We start from the raw sequence: 18,652 nt of genomic DNA on the forward strand, positions 1-18,652 counted from the left end.
AAGGTACCGTGCCTAACATGCCATCCTGCTACCAGCACACCTTCTAACCCAGTGGCTACACCAGCACTATTTGGCTGCACATTGCACGGCTCTCTGCAAAGCAGTCTGGCTGGAGGCTGCAGCATCAAATCCTGCTGTGCTCCCTTGCCTCAAAGAAGGAAATTGGGATGTAGCTTTATTGAAATATACCTCAATTTTGCTTTTTCTTCTCCTGCCAGTCCTTGCAAATAAGAAACAGTTAGGACAGTTGGATTGCTGAAAATTAGTTACATTCCAGTTAATGGGATTAGGAATTGGTTATGGCCAGATGCCCTTCTACAGGGCAGAAGAGCACTAAAGAGGAAAATATGGTACCCCAAGCACCCCGTGCTGAGTGAGGGTCAGATAAGCTGGAGCGTCCTGTGCCCCAGCTTTGCAAGGCCTTTGTCTGACCACAGCAGCCAGCAGAAAAATCCCAGGACAGGTGCTCAAACACTTCTTGTGGCTTTGCCACAAAGGCAGATACAGTTTTGTCTATTTCACATGTTTTTATGAACTAAGCTAAAGATTTCTTGTCCTGAGCTTTATTTTTGAAGACTTTACTTTTACTTCAGCTCTTAACTGTCTGGATGTGAGTGCAAACAGATACTTCAGGCAGACCTAGACATGCCAGTTAACTGTGCTGTATTCTGTAAGGAGGATTATTATGAGCTTTCTGTAACCTGTTTTCCTAGATATCTTCTGTGATTTTTTATACAAGAGGACATGAATATTTCAGGTGTTGTCACTGTACTTCAAGATTAGGCAGTCTTTGATATCTATTGATACCTTCCCAATCCCCAGGTGCAGGTTAAGGATTTTACATTACTCTGTTCAATGAAGATTGTTGCAAAAGCGCAGCACAACAAATGACATGCTTTATTCCTGCCTGTGAGGGCTAAGAAAGATTCACTGCAGCTCCCCTCCCTTCCATTTGTTATACAGCACTTCTCATTCTGACGGTGGTTCAGTTCCCGATGGAGGAGCAAAACGTTATCACAGAGGTCCCGGTAGCCCTACAGCGTCTGGCCAAGTATATAGTGCGTGGTTTCTACGGTGTAGAGTACGCCCTGGCCCTCGATATACTGATCCACTACTCCTGTGTGAAAGAGGATGACTTGCTACAGCTGCTCAAGTATGAACGTAAACAGCTGCGGACTGTCCTCAACACGCTCAGGGCAGACAAGCTGGTGAAAATGCGTATGAGAGTTGAAACAGGGCCTGGTGGGAAGAGCACAAGGCACAATTACTATTACATCAATTACAAGGTGCTGGTGGATGTGGTAAAATACAAACTGGATCATGTGCGCCGGAAAATAGAAGCAGATGAGCGGAATTCAACTACCAGATCCTCTTTTATATGTCCATCTTGCTCTAGCACTTACACAGACCTTGAAGTCAATCAAATCTTTGATGCATTTACAGGTATGTTACTTACATTGTTTATTTGCTGTTAGCTTAAAGAGTAACTGATAGCAGAAAATTGTCTCCTAGGCAAACTTTGCAATAGAAGCATGTTTGTTAGGATGTGCTTCTTGTTTGCTGGTGGACAAGGGTCTGGGACACAAGAAGCTGGGAGGTCAGGTCACGAGAATGCTGTCTCTGTAGAACAGGTCAAGTAAAAGGAAGAGTAATCTTGAATATATGAGCTGGGGTTGGGAATCAGATTTCAGGCCTCAGTTTTGCTTTTAATAGGACTCTAAACCTTGCTTAAGATTAGTCATCCAAGTCTTGTGAGTCCCACTTCCTCATACAGGAATGAGAACACAGTACTGGCTTTACCCTGGTGTGTGTTAGTTAATCCAGTTGTGTGTTCAGTAATTCTGATGGAAGAGTTGGACAAGATGGATAATAAGACTGTTTGCAGTCACCTACTGTAATAAGTGTCTTGCAGTAGGAGTTCTGTCACTCCTGGGTTGGGAAGTTCAGGCTCCTCCCGGGTCAACATGACACATCCACAATAGAAATGGTGTCAGAGCTTGTAGGTTTTTCTTCTCTAAAATGAAAATAACTAAACAGAGAGTAGTCTTTCAAAATGAGTTAAAATGGCATCATAGTGCAATACATTAAGTGCAGCTACTGTGCTGACATTTGGGACATGGTATCTGCAAAGGACGTCAGAGTCAGGGAGAATGAACTTCATATGACTTTCTCTCCTGAGACACTTCCTCTTGCATAGCAAATGTGTGAATACCAGTTTGTCTCAAGTTTGCCTGTAAAACTGAGTTTCCCTAGTTAATGTGAACAAATGAATAAGCTGCAATGTTTTGGTAACTGTCCAGGCTGTGGACTGCTTAGCAAAGTACTGCTGATCTTTTTGCATCCTGTGAACATGAGAATTTCCAATTTGCAAAATGTTGCAGAGACTTTCCACTGCACTTACTGCAACACTGAAGTGGAGGAAGATGCCTCAGTGTTCCTGAAGCGTGATGCTCAAACCTTGTTGGCAAAGTTCAATGAGCAGATGGAACCTGTCTTTGCACTGCTGCGTGAGACTGAAGATATTGTTCTGCCATATGACCTGCTGGAGCCTCAGCCAACAGAAATACCAGAATTATCAGAAAGGTATAAAGCCTCTAGAACTTCTGATCACTGCAAACCCCCCCAACAACTTTCCAGTTGTAAAATCTTTGAAATACTCAACTTGCAGCCTACTTTGTACTCCATTCTGCTCTGTTCTGTACAGTCTGCTGTTTAACGAAAAAGTCTGTAATATCTAAGGCATTCTAGATTATTGCTATGCACTTTTAATTTTATTTTTGCTACCTTTTTTATTTTTAGTAATTTATTTTCCAGATTTGTCCTTTGGCTAGTGCTTATAGCCCTTTCTGTGAGAAAGTAACATCTATCAGGGTGCTTCATAGAGATGCACTATTGAAAAGACCTTGCAAAAATCAATGGTTCAGAACCACTTGCCTCTGAGATGAGGTAACAGGGAATGAAATTGTTTTAATACAGAGCAGTTGTTAGTCTGTTGACAAAACGTTTTTGGGGTTCCTTTCGTTTGTTTGAGGTTGTTGTTTGTTGGTTTGGGTGGGGTTTTTTGGTTTTGGTTTTTGTTTTGTTTTTTTTTTTAATGGGAACTGAGGGTGTTCTTCCCTGAATTTTACCTGTCCAAAATGTGACACTCCATTTAGCTTTGATCAGAAGTTGGGCTCAAGTGCACTGGAATCCTGCAGCTGCCCTGAAAAACAGGCATACAGAAGTTCCTCTTTCAGCATTACGTACACCCAAAATGTAGTTATTGATGTCCAAGAGTCAAAGCAGGAAAAGAAAAGAGAAAAAACAACTACAGAGCAACCTATCTGGTTGTCACAGAGCACCGTGGAAGGAGCAACAATAGCCATCAACAACAGTGGTAAGTTTTAAGCATTAGCAAATAAATTTATCAGCCTTAATGCATTTAAATATAGCTTAGCTTTCTTATTGAAAATGCAGGGAGCTTGGTTTAGAAGACAGAGTAATGCTTCAACTCTGCACTGGTGGTTATCAGATATTAGTTTCTAGACACTAGCCTTCAGACTGATTGGGGTAGTACTCCTAAAGCCGGAGATCAGGTAACAGGTCCTGAAGCTTCTGGCTCTAGCCATGTAGTAACATTAGTGGTAATCTTTACAGTGGGAAGCTCTTGGAAATGTCTGTACTTTGAATAGAATTCTAGTGTGGCTAGAAAAGATTCAGGGTAGAAAAAGTCATCTATGTAGGATGTCTGTGGTAACTGTAAGCTACTGACCCCTCTAATACTGAGTATTGTGTATTAGGAGTAAATGCTTCTAAAGAAATTGAAGAAAGTCTTAAAGAAACTGTCAACAATAATGAAATCCTGAACACTCTTCTGATTCATGAATTGAAGTCATCATCTAGCACACAGCAGGCTCCTGTTGTCAAAAGCAAACTACATGAATCAGGCAGTGATAGCAGCGAGTTTGAAGAGGATGCCAAGTGCTCAAGAGGAGCAGGAATGAAAGCAGCAGAAGGGAACTCTGAACAAGAGGAACAGGAAACTCTAGGTCCCATTGTAATGGTAGCTGGACAGCCACATGCATATGCTGAAGTCAGTGAAAATCCAGAGCTTGTGTCTCTTATGACAAAAGAAGAGAGAGAAGCTTATATAAAAGTAGGACAAGAAATGTTTCAGTCTGTCTTTGAGTAAATGCTACTGTGTGAATATGCACACTTGTATAGAATGGGTGAAGGCTTCTAACTCATGCTCTTTAAAGTTTACCACTGAAGGGTTAAGTTTTGTCTGAACTCCTGGCTGTTTTGCAAGATAGTAATCTTGTAGTAGGTAACTACAGTTCAAAATACTAGCATTGCAGCCACAGCAACCCAAAATTACTATGTGTTTTCTGTTGTCTTAATGCTTAGACTTCGTAAGTGATGTAATTAGTTTTGGAGCATGAATCGGTTTAGGACACGTTGGGATCCGATTAAAATAATATTTCAAAAGCAATGATGCAATCTATTGTAAGAAAACAATTATTCCACCTTCCTCTCAGAAGTAGCAGTTATTTCCAATAGTGAAGTTGAGTCCAAGTCCAGTATGATTTGGTTTTGCTCTCTACCAGTCTCTGCTTTGCTAGGTCGCTCACTATAGAAGGGATAGTAAGGGATAGATGCCACACAACAATCTTCTTCCAAGGGAAGAGCTGTTAGTGAATTGCATTAGCATTAGATGAGAACCAGCTCTGGCCTTTTAAACTTTCATCCTAAAAATAATTATCACAATTCTTTGTACTCATTGCTCTACAGAACTGTCTCAAGTGATGAACTGTGCAATGGGCATTGAACAGTAAGATGTAACATTCACTTTGGTCCAGATCAGTACGGGAGAAAGCTGTGCTCTTTTTAAGCAAGAAACAAATTCTACTTGAATTGAGCTATATATGTAGTATGCCAGAAGGACTGGCATTAGAATGTAAGAGAGAGCTTAACTATTCAACAATTCTGCCACTTGAGGAAGGGATAATGAAAGCAGACTAGAAGAGCACAAAAAAACCCCACAGGAGGTTCCCTCTGAATATTAGGAAACATTGTACTGTAATTTAACATTGACTGAGCACTGGCACAGATTGCTCAGGGAGGTTGTAGCGTCCCATGGAGATATTCAAAAGCTGCTTAGACAAACATCTCTGAGTGGCCCTACCAGAGGAGGGGAGCTGGACAAGATGACCTCCAAGAGTCCCTGCTGACCTCAACCATTCTGTGATGAAACAGTGGAGAGGAATTATGACCAAAGAAATACAATTTCAGTGCATTTTTCCTGCACACACTGTATTAGTTTTGGTTGAGGTAATTTTCTTCATAGTAACTGGTGTTGGGCTGTGTTTTGGATTTGTGCTGGAAACACTGTAGATAACACAGGGATATCTTCATTATTGCTGAGAGGGGATTACACAGAGTCAAGGACTTTTCTGCTCCTCACCCCACCTTTCCACCAAGGAGGCTGGGGGTGAACAAGGAGGTGGGAGGGGACACAGCTTGGACAACTGACTGCCACTGACCAAAGGGATATTCCAGAGACCCATATGGCATCACGCTCAGCATACAAATCTCTGAGAAGGAGGGGTGACATTTGGAAGGATGGTCCTGCTCTACTGGAGACGGCCAAACATCTACCTGCCATTTTGCTTTGCTTGCATGCACAGCTTTTGCTTTAGCTCCTAAATTGTCTTTATTTCAACCCTATGAAGTTTTTTGCTTTCACTCTTCCAGTTCTCTCTCTGATCCCACTGGTGGGGAAGTAAGCAAGCAGCTGCTTGGTGCTTAGTCACTGGCTGAGTTTAAACTCCCACCCTTCCAGGGCAAGAATTCAGGAAGGGTGTGTGCTCATGCTCTTTCTTGAGCTTAGAATTTAATGATTCACCATATAAACTAAACTTGTTTCAAACCTGCACACATAATCTTGTTCTACTTCTTAAAGACATCCTCTTTTAGGTTTACTGAGTGATTCTTGGGCTAAGATAGTCATTAATAACTTTGACTGCTTCACGTTCACAGGTTTACCTTTGCCACAGTATATTTCGTGTCCTCAAGTTTAAAGTCTGTACAGTAACTAAACGGTATTCAAACCTTTTGCTAATAACTTTTGCCTTTGGACATCAGAGGCATGTGACCATGATCTGCCACTTCAAAATTGACTCATAACTCCTAGAAGCACTCCAAACAAACTAAAAAACAAAATCACAGAAGAACTACATTCTTATTTTATTTAGACTCCAGGCATATTTAGGCTTCACTGTCACTAGACTGTCATCCACAGTATAGAGCCATATTATCACACTAACCTCACAAACACCACAATCCTGAATTAAAGATGACCAGTAATGGTCATTAGCTACTGTGAAAAGCCTTGTGTTTAAGGTAAACAGGATGTCTCCAATGCAGCAGATCTGCTGAATAAGCTACTTTTACCTCAGTGGTTTTTGACTCAGTGTTATTAGCAACTCTGGTCTGAAAAAGTTAAGAAAGTTTCCCAGTCTACTTTTCTACAATTCTAATTCCACCTTTACCATTAGACTCCTGTTTTTTTAAAACATTAACTTTGTAAGGAAATTTAGGAAATTCCAATTAAAGTCAAATACTTTAGGAACAGATTCTACAGACTTTCAACTGCATCACTTTTAACTGTTAACTGCAAAAGGATACTGGCATTTTCAGACAGGCTTATTCCTTTAAACACTGGAAGTGCAAAACAAAAAATGCAGGAAAATACAGCTGGTTTCTGCAATTAACTACAAACCTGAGGTATTTTAGGCTCAGATAAATGTGCTGATACAAAGGAATTCCACAGGCCATGAACAGGAACTTTTTTGTTACAAGCCAGCTACACAACAGGCTATAAAGGCAACATGTAGGTATGTACTGTGTGTACACCTCCTATTTGCAGAAAATGGACACATTTAGTGGGACAAGAATCTCTTGTCCCAGGAAAATTAGAAGGGTTTCTTGTAAGAGAAGTAACAAACTGCTACAAGCATGCCAACACTTAACTTCCGGCAACAAGCTCAGCATACCGGTTTGCAAGCAAAAGGAAAATTTTTCAAAAGACAAAATTTACAGACAAGTCCAAACTTTATTTAAAACTACTATTTTGAACAATTTTAAAATTACTAAACAAGTCACAATAAAAAATAAAAAAAATAAGACAGAAAAAGAACAGTGCAGGAAAACTGAATAGAGGTGAATTCAGTTCCAGCTGTTTAAACTGCCACAGGCAGAAGTTCACATACCTATCCTAAGAGGCAGTGTGTCAAAAATTTTACATTTTTATACACTTCCAGATTTCTGGGAAATTAGTGGTGATCTTCTGTATTCATTTGTGTACACGGAGTTTATAAATGCAGATATCTTCAGGTTATTCTCATGCATTCAGAGTTCCAGAAGTTTCTGTGAAGTAAGAATACATTCGTCATTTTCTAATAGCTACAAGGCATCAAACACAGCTCATGACCAGAGTTCAACTCCTAGACCCCTTCAAGTACCCTGATGAAATATTTCATCCTCACAGGCATTTTGAGCCATGGATTACTTGAACAGCTACAGCCACCCCCAGACACACAGATTCGAATAGCTTGGTGCTGCCTACAAATCTGGTGTGGCATGGCATTCCCAGCCAGACTGCTCCCACAGCAGGCATACCCATCAAATGGGCATGACGGACTTATGCTGGCATAGCTGTGACAAGCAGAATGCTGGTAGGCAGTGAATGAAATGGAAGGAAAGGTGCACCTTTCTTCAAACTTTGTTCTGGAATGCTGTGACTGCAAATGCATTAAAAAAATATGTATTTGAGGAATTAGAACTAGCTACACTGCTACTATGAAAACACCCAATTCATGTCTTTATATACACCCTGACTGTATTCTCCACTGGAGAATTACAAGTCTAACAATACAATAGAAGTCTCTAATACTGCAATTTTGTCACAATATCAACACCATATAAAAAAAAAATAAAAATCTCTCTGACCTGCATTACCTTTAAGTTTTTGTAGCTGCATAAATACTGTTTAATAAAAGTGACAAGTTGTTATTGCTATCATACACACTGAAACTTTTTTCTACCTCATGTTATGCTTCATATGAAAAATAATTTCCTTTTCCCGGAAGAGATATTTTACTATTCTGAAAAGTTTCTTTTCTATCACAAAAACACTGAGCAGTCTGTCAGGAAATTACATTGAGCATTATTAAATCAGATAATAACAATTAAACCCAAGCTTGTGTAACACGAAACAAAAATACTACTCCACTTGATTTCAAAACCATTACATTGTGTCATGCACTTTACGTGTGTTAATTTTTAAGACTATCAGCGACAGAATCTAACAGAAGTATATAAAAGGGACATGGAAGGCAAAATCCCTTCATATCAATAAAGTATTTTCAAATGCATGATAACAAAAACCAATATTCTTTGGGCACTGCAATAACTGCTTACTTCAATAATATTTAAATTCTAGCATTGCAGAGTGTATTCCCAATTTGTGTGTAGGATTTAGAAAATAATCTTTACCAGGTTCTTTCAAAGTTTGGGCATCTCCTACTAATTCTTGATCTCGAGCTCCACCTCCACCCAGTAGTTCATCAGACAAACTGTTGGTTTGCGCCTCTGTTTCCATTTTCTTCATTAAATCTGCCTTCATAACAGAGAAAGAAAATCTCAGATTTCTGGATAATTCTTTGTGCTGTCTAGATAATAAAGACATTTAGGGTCTGCACTCCTAAACAACACCCCACAAATAGTAGCCAAATACCTCTGAATATACAGCAAGTTTGAGGGGCAAGTCTTCAACTTTCACAAAGTCATCTTCATCAGATTTTTGACTTACATTTCCAGAACCAGCTTCCTGTTAAGAAAAATAGTGGTATTTAAGAGAACAGTGCTATTTTGTTTTATTTTCACTTTCTGAATATTGAAGCACATCAAAAAAACCAATGCCCAACAAGACTGCAAAATAGAAATAACACTGAAATAGAAAAAAGTTTCTCATGTCTCTTGGATGTATCTTAACTGAAATATACGCACATATTCGTTCACCAGCACAGGGGACTCCGTGTCAGGGCTGCCAGCCATGGAGCTTTCGGAACTCGCACCGGATTTGTTTCCTGCACATGTGGTATCTAGCGTTTGTGTTTCATTTACTGGTAAAGGTGAGCTTGATTCTTCTGTTTTCACAGTGGCTGTTACAAAGGGTTCTGGGGTACTGATTGTTAAAGGTGGTGTATTCTCCACGACATTGAGGTAATGGGGCACAATTGTAGCCATATCTTGTTCACCTAAAACCACAAAATTACATTTTATCTTGGTAGAGACAGCACAAGATTATGAGTGTACAAAAATGCTAGATTATTATTTTTTTACAAATTATGATCCAAAGCCATAAATGAGCAATGAAAGTGAATTAGTCTCTCAGAACAACATAAAGTTGACTGAAATAAAACATCAGTTATATTTGTATGCTCATACAATTAAGTATAAGCAATTATCACATGAGAGTACATGACTTGATTTTTGACTCAAAACAGTTTAAAAAAAAAACAAAACAAAACCGAGAGAAAAAACAATTCCCAGAGCTAAATGACCTACTATAAAATATCCATTCTAGGTATGAGGAGATGTAATACAGAACAATAGATTTCTTAACACTCTACCACACAGGACTACTCAAATATTGCTTTTCGTCTACAAAAACAGGCCAAGAACAAACCCAGTATTCGCAGCAGAAAAACACAGAAAAGGTGGTGGTAACACAGTTGCATCAAAAGTAACATGTAAACCACCTGGCAGGCTTCCATCTTTTGACAGAAAATGATTTCTCAGTTCTTAATCAGTTACAACACAGCATTACTCACAGAAAACAACACATCTTTAAAACACAAAGTGATTTCAATTGCTAGTGAAAGGGCAGTAGCAGAGAAAGCAAATACTAGATAAACTTAAACATCAAAATACTGTAACTAACTCTGCTACAGTTAACTGACACACAGTTAACTCTGTGAGTCAAGGGCTGCAACAATCAACTAAAATTCATGCTCACATCAAGCATCAAAACCACGTCTACCTTCCTCAGATTATTCCAGCTTTCCTCTTTAAAAGATATGCTGTGTCAATATCAATACAGACATATCTAGGCAACTGACAAGATAATTCTCATAATATGCAAATTCTTATGGAAGTGTTAGTCCCTCAGTTACTGCATATAGGGCTTACCTTTAACATTAACAGATTCTTGTTCTGATGACAAAATCTCACTGCTTTTTGCCTTACTCAATTCTTGGTTTGAATTCTATTGGGGAAGGTAAAAACGAGTTACAACAAATTCTATTGATCAGCTTTGTAGCTTATTGGCTAATTTACTAACTAGAAACACACTGTACATCTGCTTCATGATTTCTTCTTACTAGTTTGAAATAAAGACAGCAAGTCTCACTCCCTGTTCATCAGCTGGTCAACAGTAGTTTACAAAACTATTAACACTGATACACATGTATTATTTGAACATTTTCTATTCACTATAGTAGTTACCAGGTAAACTCTTTGGTTCCATAGAAAAGGTCTATTGTTTCAGTCTTTAAAGAAAAATGTTCCAGTTATATCCTTGTCTAATGTTAATACCTGCTGAGTAAACCAAAGTTTCAAGCAATCCAGAAGTCAATGTTATTTACTGAAATATAAAGACATGACAAGTCTCCAAAACCACGTCACACACATCCAAATGTTGGAAAGAAAACTAACACTGAAACAAAAATAACATTTCACCATTGTTCTAGTAAATATTACCACATGATAAAGAGGAAAGACAAAGACATTCTAGAATATAGGAATCAGTGGCTCACAACTAGAACTTAATGTCAGCAAACAGAGAAAGAACCAGTTAAAGGTTTAAAACATGATCCTTTTCTGAAAGTTTAACTTTTCATTTGCTGTTTAACCTTTTTTCTCTCTGACAGCAGATGTAAACATTAATTTTCTCTGTGTCCATCCATCCACTTTGGCATCAGCTATATCAATAATAAATTCAGGTGAGGAATGCTACATTTTGTATGTAGCAGCTACTGGTATCAAGCAATTTCTTGTATCATTCTTCTACTTTCTATAGTAAGAAAACAGTGCAACAAGAAAAACTGAGTTACATACGAATATGCACTGAAAAGCTGTGCACTAGTTTGTTCTGCATTGACAATTCTGATGATACCTGTTCATTTTCAGTTGTTGTTTCACTGCTGGCTTGTAGTGATGTCTGCACATCAACAGGGCCTTCCTCAAATTCTATTTCTTCGTCTTCATTCTCATCTTCTCCACTACCATAGTTAGTCAGAGCTTGGGTTTCTGCTTTTGATAAACCTAAAGGCAAATCAAAGTAAACCCATCTTCATATTGCCAAATCCCATTGGGGAATTTACTGCAATGATCAGTTATAACCCTTGCTCCAAAACATACTTTAAAATTAAGATACAGTAATGACCTAATTTTCAAAGATCCATATGCTTCACATCAGCTATATTATGAATGAACACCACTGTGTTGGTGTGATTCTAAGTTAGATGTAAAGAATGTAAATGGTAAGGGAATCCAAGCCAGGAGTAGTTGGTATTAGATTAAAAACAGGATAAAAAAATTAATAAAAACAGGTAAGCTTAAGTAGAATCATATTTAAAAAAACACATATTATTTAAATGAAAAATTGCATAAAATTTCAGCAGCTTTCACATCATTCAGGTTAAAGGCTGAGATTTAAGTTTAGCTTAGACAAGATACATAGCAATGAAACTGATTCTAATGCATTTTTACAGATCTACTGATTACAAAGAACAAAAGTTCCTCTAATTGGAATGTTTACCCCTTGATATGATACTAGTAAATACAGTACTTCAAAGCTTCCACTGAAAAAAGCCTGACTAGAAAAGGTTACATGGCGGTACTTCATGCAAATCTTGTTGTAAAATTAGGTTGCTCAAAACTACAGTGGAAGCACTGAATAATGAGCTGTAGAAACATGACTTACTTATTGCCACTGGACCACTTTCACTTTCCTCATCTTCCTCTTGATCAGACGCATCAGACCTATTGCTTTCAGGAACTCCATTACCAGCACACATTTCTGAGTTCTGTACTTGTTTAACCATTTCAGTCTCATCCTTGTCCTAGGGAAAAAAGGAATACTATGCAATTTCGTGTTCGTTTATCTGAAGACTAAACTATGGTTTCTGCATCAAGGAGTCTTTATTTCTCAAAAATAAAAAAGTATCTACAGACTAAAAATCTGTTTAAGTAAAATATTCCCAACTGCAACTTATTTCTTTAGCAATAGCTATTCAGCAGTCTCCCTGCTGAATGGTTTGCTAAATACACTGAGGGAGAAAATTCTGCTCCTCCTGCATGAACAAAGACCTGAGTTTGGCTCCAAATCTTGAAAGGACTCTTCCACAGCAAGCAACCATGACAAGTGATATACAGCTTCCCCCTTTTACTTCCAGTGTGACAGAAGCTCTAAGCCCTAAGAGAAAGCACCGATTCCATGAGCACACATGCCTGTTCATACACCTATGCCCATTTAGGAAAGCAATCAACATTCTGTTTAGTACATTACCTATTTCATTCCCTTGACTGAAGAAAGCTGAACATTCCAGCAAAAAATACAAAACTTCATGCACAACCTGTCTCCCCAAACAGTGATATTAGTGGTTTTCAAAGCAAACTTATAAAGAAAAGGGAGGAATTCTGAGCACTAATGCTTAATACGCAGAATACAGGGAGACTTGGGCTCTGAAACCTCAGATACCAATTGTCCCAACTCAGAACATCTACTTTCTTCCTAAGATGGAAAGTAAAAAACTTATTCCATCAAAAAAGAAAATGTTAATTGCTAAATATACTTAAGCTGTCCTTAAGAAGGGAATCTGCAAGTTTCTCTGTTAGTTTGATAAAGTAAATCACTGAAAATAACAGGAAAGAGATGAATACATTTCTAAACACTGGGAAATGGGATCCTTACAAATACTTGATTCCTATAACAGAGAACAGGAAGACTAAGTGATCTGTGAAATTATCTGAAGAATAAAGACAGTTGAGAGCCATATACATACTTTGTCCTCATCGACATCTTCAGCAGATGAACAAACATCCACCTGGAGACCTTTTTTTGCCTAGAAGAAACACAAATTATCTTCAATTCTAAACTGAAATAGATATTAATAGTATTTCAACACTTGTCTACTCCTTCCTATGTGCACATATAACCATTAAAATACTTCCTCTGAATTATGTACCAAGTCTATACAATTAGTTATCTGTAATAGACCTCATCTATAACGCAGGACTTGTCCTTACTGATGAAAACCAGTTCATGCAATACTGTGATTAGGTAGTACTAATAATTAAAATAAGTAAGTAAATAAATAAATACAAAGTATGAAATAAGGTAATCAAACTAGTTTAGGAAATACACATACATAGCAATCTCAGAAAAGCTACATATTTCAAAAATATAGTAAAACAAACCTCTTTAGCATAAGACTGTATCGCTTCAGTAGTTTCTATTTTTCGTTTACATCTCTGCTTTACAGAAATACTGTTGTTGTCCAAGTCTTGCATAAGTTTAAAAAAGGCTAATTCATTAAATAACACTTCAGAGATCTCCACAAGAAGATCCTCCCCACAATCTTTTAATTTTCTACCAGCAAATTTCGCCAGTGAATCCTGTGAAAAGAAATAATTCTTCAGTTTTTGAAACAGGCTTTCAAACTTCAAAGACTAAGTATTTTTCATATTCCTGGTAATTCAAAATTGGTTATGTATATCATAGCTTGTATTATTTTCAAATGTTTTAGTGTCTTAAACAGATTTTAAGTGGAATCTCAAGTCACATAACACTGGGTTTAGTAAGCTCATGTTTTAAACTGCATGCTTGTAGAAAAAGGAGCAGACTACTGATTTTCAGGAATTTACACAAAATATTCATGAAGAGCATCACCAGAGCTCTCCCCGAAGACAGCCACAGGCCAGAGATACACCTCTCATTACCTGGCAGTGATGAAAAAGAAGCTCTGTGCATGGTAAATCTTACATTTTAGGAAAGAAGATAACAGTTCACCACTGTACCATAGGTGAAGGAGAAATGCAGCTATGCTACTGAAGTTGTAAAATACAACTTCAGGGAAGCTGGTTCATCTGTTGCTCATTAGCCAACTTGGAAGAGTTGCAAAACAGCACTGAAAAACTACTAACCTGAAGTATACTGCCAAGCTGCTTATGGAAGAACTTCACAAATTCTTTACTTTCATCATTTTGTTGTGTAAGAGTCAAGACCATACGTCTTACTGATGTCAGTAATTGAGAAGAACATACTTCATCCATGTGTTCCTAAATAAGCATCACAGAATGAGCTTAGTTACCACTTCAAAAGAAAAGTTAGCCATCAACTCAAATACTGACACTAATATATGAAAAAGTCACCTGCCCAGTGAAGGAACAGCACTCCACAAACAGGTCCTAATCCATCTTGCAAACACCATACTTCACTAATGACTGATGGACTGGTCATGACACTCTGTCATGGCAACATTCATTTTTTAAACCTACTATCAACCAAGAACCTTATGACACAAACCTAAGCTTATATACTGTGCCTGCTATAAAAGGGAACAGGGAGATGACTTAAGCATCTTACAACTCAATCTTCTCTGCTCTTCACCTTGCAAAGAAGGAACTGTGACTATTTCTCCCTCATTAAAGAAGTACATTTGTGCTCTGTATTCACAGAAGTTAACAAGCTCTCAACAACTTGAAAAATATTTGTAAACATGAGAAAATAATGCTAAACATCAACAACTCAGAGCTATTCTTCAAAAATATATTGTTACATTAAATGTAACAGCCTTAATCAGTTATCTTAGTTCTCTCTGTGGAAAGGCAGCAAATATTTCAGAAGTACATTCTCAAACATTCCTATTTAATTTGGTCAGCTCCAAAGCAAGCAAACCCTTCTTTCCGTTGTCAAGTCCACCAGGACTGTGAAATTTAGAAACCTCACCATTTCTTTCTCCTGTTATAAGCTCCACAAAACCTTGCTGTGGGAGGATTTAGTTTTTACTTCATCCTCAGCAAGGTCTGCAACTTTAAACACATACTTATTGATAGCTGTTTCTAAGATGCAAGTGAGCAATTCGAAATTACATTCTTCCGTGCAGCTATGCAGATCCTTTTCCTATTCTTCCAATTCACACTATATTACAAAGAGTTCTTACCTTCAGAAAAGGAATGACCTCTTTCATAATTGCTTTAATCTGCCGGTCAAGCTGCTGAGTATCTATACGAGGACACGGAACAGCAGAAACTTCACTTGACTGTGGCACAGGCTGACATTCACTGGTACCTGGACCTTGTTTTAATTAAAAAAAAAAAAAAAGGCACAGTTAAGACATTCAATATTACTATTAAAGAAATATCAATTTCAAAAACATATTTTCCTGTTTAAAAAATAAATCATATTTCCTTAAGTAGGCAAGTATCCTTTGAAACTTAGCTAGGTTTTCAATATAAATAAAGAGGAAAGCAATTCAGCCAATTAAATGATTCTTCATAGTCAGAACAGTAATTTTCTAAAACTTAAGCAAAATACGTGTATATGAGCATACCTTCTAATTTAGCAGCAGAAGCACCCTGAAAATTACTAGAGCAGCCCTCAGAGTCAAGGGTACTTTCAGCTTCAATTTTCATACGCTCATATTCCCTCATCCAAGACAAAGCTTTATCTAAGTGAATCACTGTGTTGCCTATATTTAGAATAAAAACATCTTTTAATCTATATAAAAAGTTTTCAATTGGTAGACAAGTAAACAATTATAAAAATTAATTCAAGGCTACAAGTTTTGAAATCTACATATAACTGTAGTTGAGTTATAATATCTTATTACACACTTCGATCAAATCAAAGTGTTTCAAAAGAGGCTAATTTAGCTATGTTTTATTTTAGAAAATATGATTACACACTACAAATCAAATAACAGTGTACTACGAAAGCACAGAGAACTGCAAGCATTTTGGGAGGGAAGGAGTAACACAACACTAAATCCCATCATTCTTACCAAGATCATCAGTGGCAAAGGGTTCAAAATTTGAAGATGTAGACATAGTACTCCCATTGTCTGCATCATTTTGTTCACAATCTTGACATGCTTCTGTAGGAAAGTTCTTGCCAAAATTTTCCTAAAAAAAGCCAAATAACTGAATACAAAGAAAGAATGCACCATACTCTCACAGATGTGTCAACAACTCAGCAATTCTTTTCAGCCACGTGCTTTGGTATTAAGATGTGTCAACCAGGTGGTATGACCAGAGAAGAACCTTGCTTTCAGGATATATATCTATCAGGTGGTTCTACCACATCTGTTTCAAAGAATTCAACTATAAAACTCGTAAGAAACTGTAAGAAGGCATCAGTGATTTCTTAAATTTAAAAAAAAAATAAATTTTGGAGAATCTTGTGATAAGTACTTACCCTGATCCTACTCAGAAAAAGATTTTGGCAATTCTTTGTTTTAGAAAAGTCAATACTAATTTCAGCAAAATTCAACTGCTAGTATGAATATTTCAGTAGACAAGCATGCATGCGTGTAAACTGAAATACAGGAAAAGCTGCCAGTAAACCAGCTTCTGAATCTGAAAACTTACATCATCTGTAGAGGCAAGGCTTTCACTGGGAGTGAGTTCAGAATTTGATGCCATCCACGTTGCAGAATTCAGTGATTTTGCACACTTCCCTTTTTCATTGTTCTCTGATAAATGTCTGGTTACTATATCCTGGAAAAGGTAATAAATCTATGCTGTAAAAAAAGATCTAAGGTTTGTTTGATTCATACACAAGATCAACAATTTTGTGCATACCTGTAAAGCATACAGAGCCCTTTGCCTCAGATAATCTGTATTCAGCAGCTGAAGCTCATGGAAAAGTTCAATAAGAAAGTGGGGACGAGACTCATTTTGTGAAATAAGAGTTGCCACTTCAGAATAAATTGTGTCTCGCAAAGCTTCAAACATAGAAAGATCACTACCAGTTTCTGTAGAAAAAAAAAAAGGAACTTGTTAAGTCCATGACAGGCATCCATTTGAAAGACAACTGCCTATCAGGTATGCAAGTTATAGGTACACAAACTGTATCTCAATCATTGTAGACTTCATTGTATAGCTGGTTTCGTAATGCTTACTCATTTCCTGAAGAGCAAATATTTAAACATTCTGAAATTATGCAACCTTTTACATACAACATATAAGGCATTCATAGGAATAATTTTCTTTACACTTCTGAACAGTACCTTTAGATAGTACTCTTTATAAAAGAGAATATTGCATACACCATGTTTCTTTCAGAATAGGTATTCAACACTGAAAATCGAGTTTTAAGATATTTCACACAAGATAACCAAAGGTCTCAAGTTTATACAAGTAGTCCACACTATTGCGACACAGCACTGAGAAACCTCTAGACCAATTTCAAGAAAACCCCTCCTTCCCACACAAGCATAAATGCTACATTCTCATATGTGTCTAGTATCGCTCCTGAGTTCACATAAAACCTCCTACCCTTAGGCCCTATTACACAGTTATCAGAATACAATGTGTTTCCTATGTCTCCCATTCCTATGAAAATGTAAGGATTATCCTTGCATCACAACAATCAAATTATTACATACATACTTTGGAAAGTGCTGAATGGAAGCCAAGTTAAATTTGGAAAACTCAGCTTAGTTTAACAGATGTGTATTTGTTAGTATTCAAGTTAATGAAGTTATTATCAACACAGCAAACATTACTGTGCAATCTGATTATCTGCAAATAGTTTACCAGTATTTTTAAGCAAAGGCAAGATTTTAAACCTTTGATAGAAGTCACCATAAACTGCTTCCCTCCCCCACTAATAAAACGTAATAGCAGCTTTTAAACATACTAAAAATGCCTACTAAAATTAGTTTTTTGTTGTACTATCTACCTGCGTGTTTTCTATTTGTAATTCTGACTATCAAGAAAGTGGTAAACACATTGTCCACAACGTAATTCAAAGTAATTTCTAACCCTGCATTTCATGCAAATTACACATAACTTCTCTTGTCTTGTTTAAAGGGAAGGTGCTGTAATAGCACTAATCTTGAACATCTGCTAAACAGTGAGTTATAGGAACAAAGCAAAGAGAAGAAAATAAAAGTAATAGGATATTGTTGAAGCTAAGCAGTGAATGCATTACCTGGCACTTCAATGCATGCATTTCTGTTAGACTGCTGCAGAATTCTCCTAGCATGCGCTGTAGGAAAGTGGGGATAGACAGTGATAAACACAAAAATGCGCACCAGAAATAAAGACAGGGTCTATACAAAACAGCAGAAGGAAGACTGCTTAGTTATCCAAACCACATCAGAGCTGCTTATTGTGAGAACGTGACTAGCAAAAGCTATTACACATACTAATAAACAGCTCTTAGTGTGGACACAGCTATGCTGGCAAAGCTGGATATTGTTCTATGATGACTAAAATGTCTACGACTTTCAAACAAAACAAACGTACTGGCAGAACCTAAAAAGACACAAGAAAGTATTTTTATGATCTAGATATAAGAAAAGCAGATGGCACAAATGTA

The 18,652-nt window shown here is 37.3% G+C and overlaps 2 protein-coding genes across 24 annotated transcripts in view; one reads left to right on the forward strand and one right to left on the reverse strand.

Annotated features, from left to right (window-relative positions):
- Positions 1 to 926: 926 nt before the first annotated feature.
- On the forward strand, positions 927 to 4,171 carry LOC114064488 (general transcription factor IIE subunit 1-like). Its single transcript, XM_027897597.1, has 4 exons — positions 927 to 1,443; positions 2,382 to 2,583; positions 3,156 to 3,376; positions 3,780 to 4,171. The coding sequence occupies exons 1-4, from the start codon at positions 996 to 998 to the stop codon at positions 4,169 to 4,171; spliced, it is 1,263 nt and encodes a 420-aa protein (XP_027753398.1). The 5' UTR covers positions 927 to 995.
- A 2,905-nt stretch (positions 4,172 to 7,076) lies between these two features.
- Positions 7,077 to 18,652, reverse strand: part of PCM1 (pericentriolar material 1) — a 38,196-nt gene continuing 26,620 nt past the window's right edge. For 12 of the 23 annotated variants that reach the window (XM_027897570.1, XM_027897571.1, XM_027897587.1 and 9 more), the window contains 16 exons: positions 18,263 to 18,319; positions 16,909 to 17,081; positions 16,696 to 16,824; positions 16,110 to 16,230; positions 15,660 to 15,797; positions 15,270 to 15,403; positions 14,251 to 14,385; positions 13,525 to 13,722; positions 13,110 to 13,169; positions 12,029 to 12,167; positions 11,219 to 11,367; positions 10,234 to 10,309; positions 9,049 to 9,299; positions 8,777 to 8,869; positions 8,536 to 8,659; positions 7,077 to 7,407 (listed from right to left, as the gene is read on the reverse strand). In XM_027897570.1, the coding sequence (XP_027753371.1) occupies positions 7,382 to 7,407; positions 8,536 to 8,659; positions 8,777 to 8,869; positions 9,049 to 9,299; positions 10,234 to 10,309; positions 11,219 to 11,367; positions 12,029 to 12,167; positions 13,110 to 13,169; positions 13,525 to 13,722; positions 14,251 to 14,385; positions 15,270 to 15,403; positions 15,660 to 15,797; positions 16,110 to 16,230; positions 16,696 to 16,824; positions 16,909 to 17,081; positions 18,263 to 18,319 (2,003 nt within the window). In that variant the 3' untranslated portion in view covers positions 7,077 to 7,381. The remainder of the gene's footprint in view (positions 7,408 to 8,535; positions 8,660 to 8,776; positions 8,870 to 9,048; positions 9,300 to 10,233; positions 10,310 to 11,218; positions 11,368 to 12,028; positions 12,168 to 13,109; positions 13,170 to 13,524; positions 13,723 to 14,250; positions 14,386 to 15,269; positions 15,404 to 15,659; positions 15,798 to 16,109; positions 16,231 to 16,695; positions 16,825 to 16,908; positions 17,082 to 18,262; positions 18,320 to 18,652) is intronic. The other 11 variants (XM_027897591.1, XM_027897590.1, XM_027897593.1 and 8 more) reach the window with 5 other exon arrangements.

The sequence above is a fragment of the Empidonax traillii genome, unplaced genomic scaffold, assembly GCF_003031625.1.
Source record: "Empidonax traillii isolate 1590-97213 ecotype Southwest subspecies unplaced genomic scaffold, ASM303162v1 scaffold550:size796879, whole genome shotgun sequence".
NCBI classification, from domain to species: Eukaryota; Metazoa; Chordata; class Aves; order Passeriformes; family Tyrannidae; genus Empidonax; species Empidonax traillii.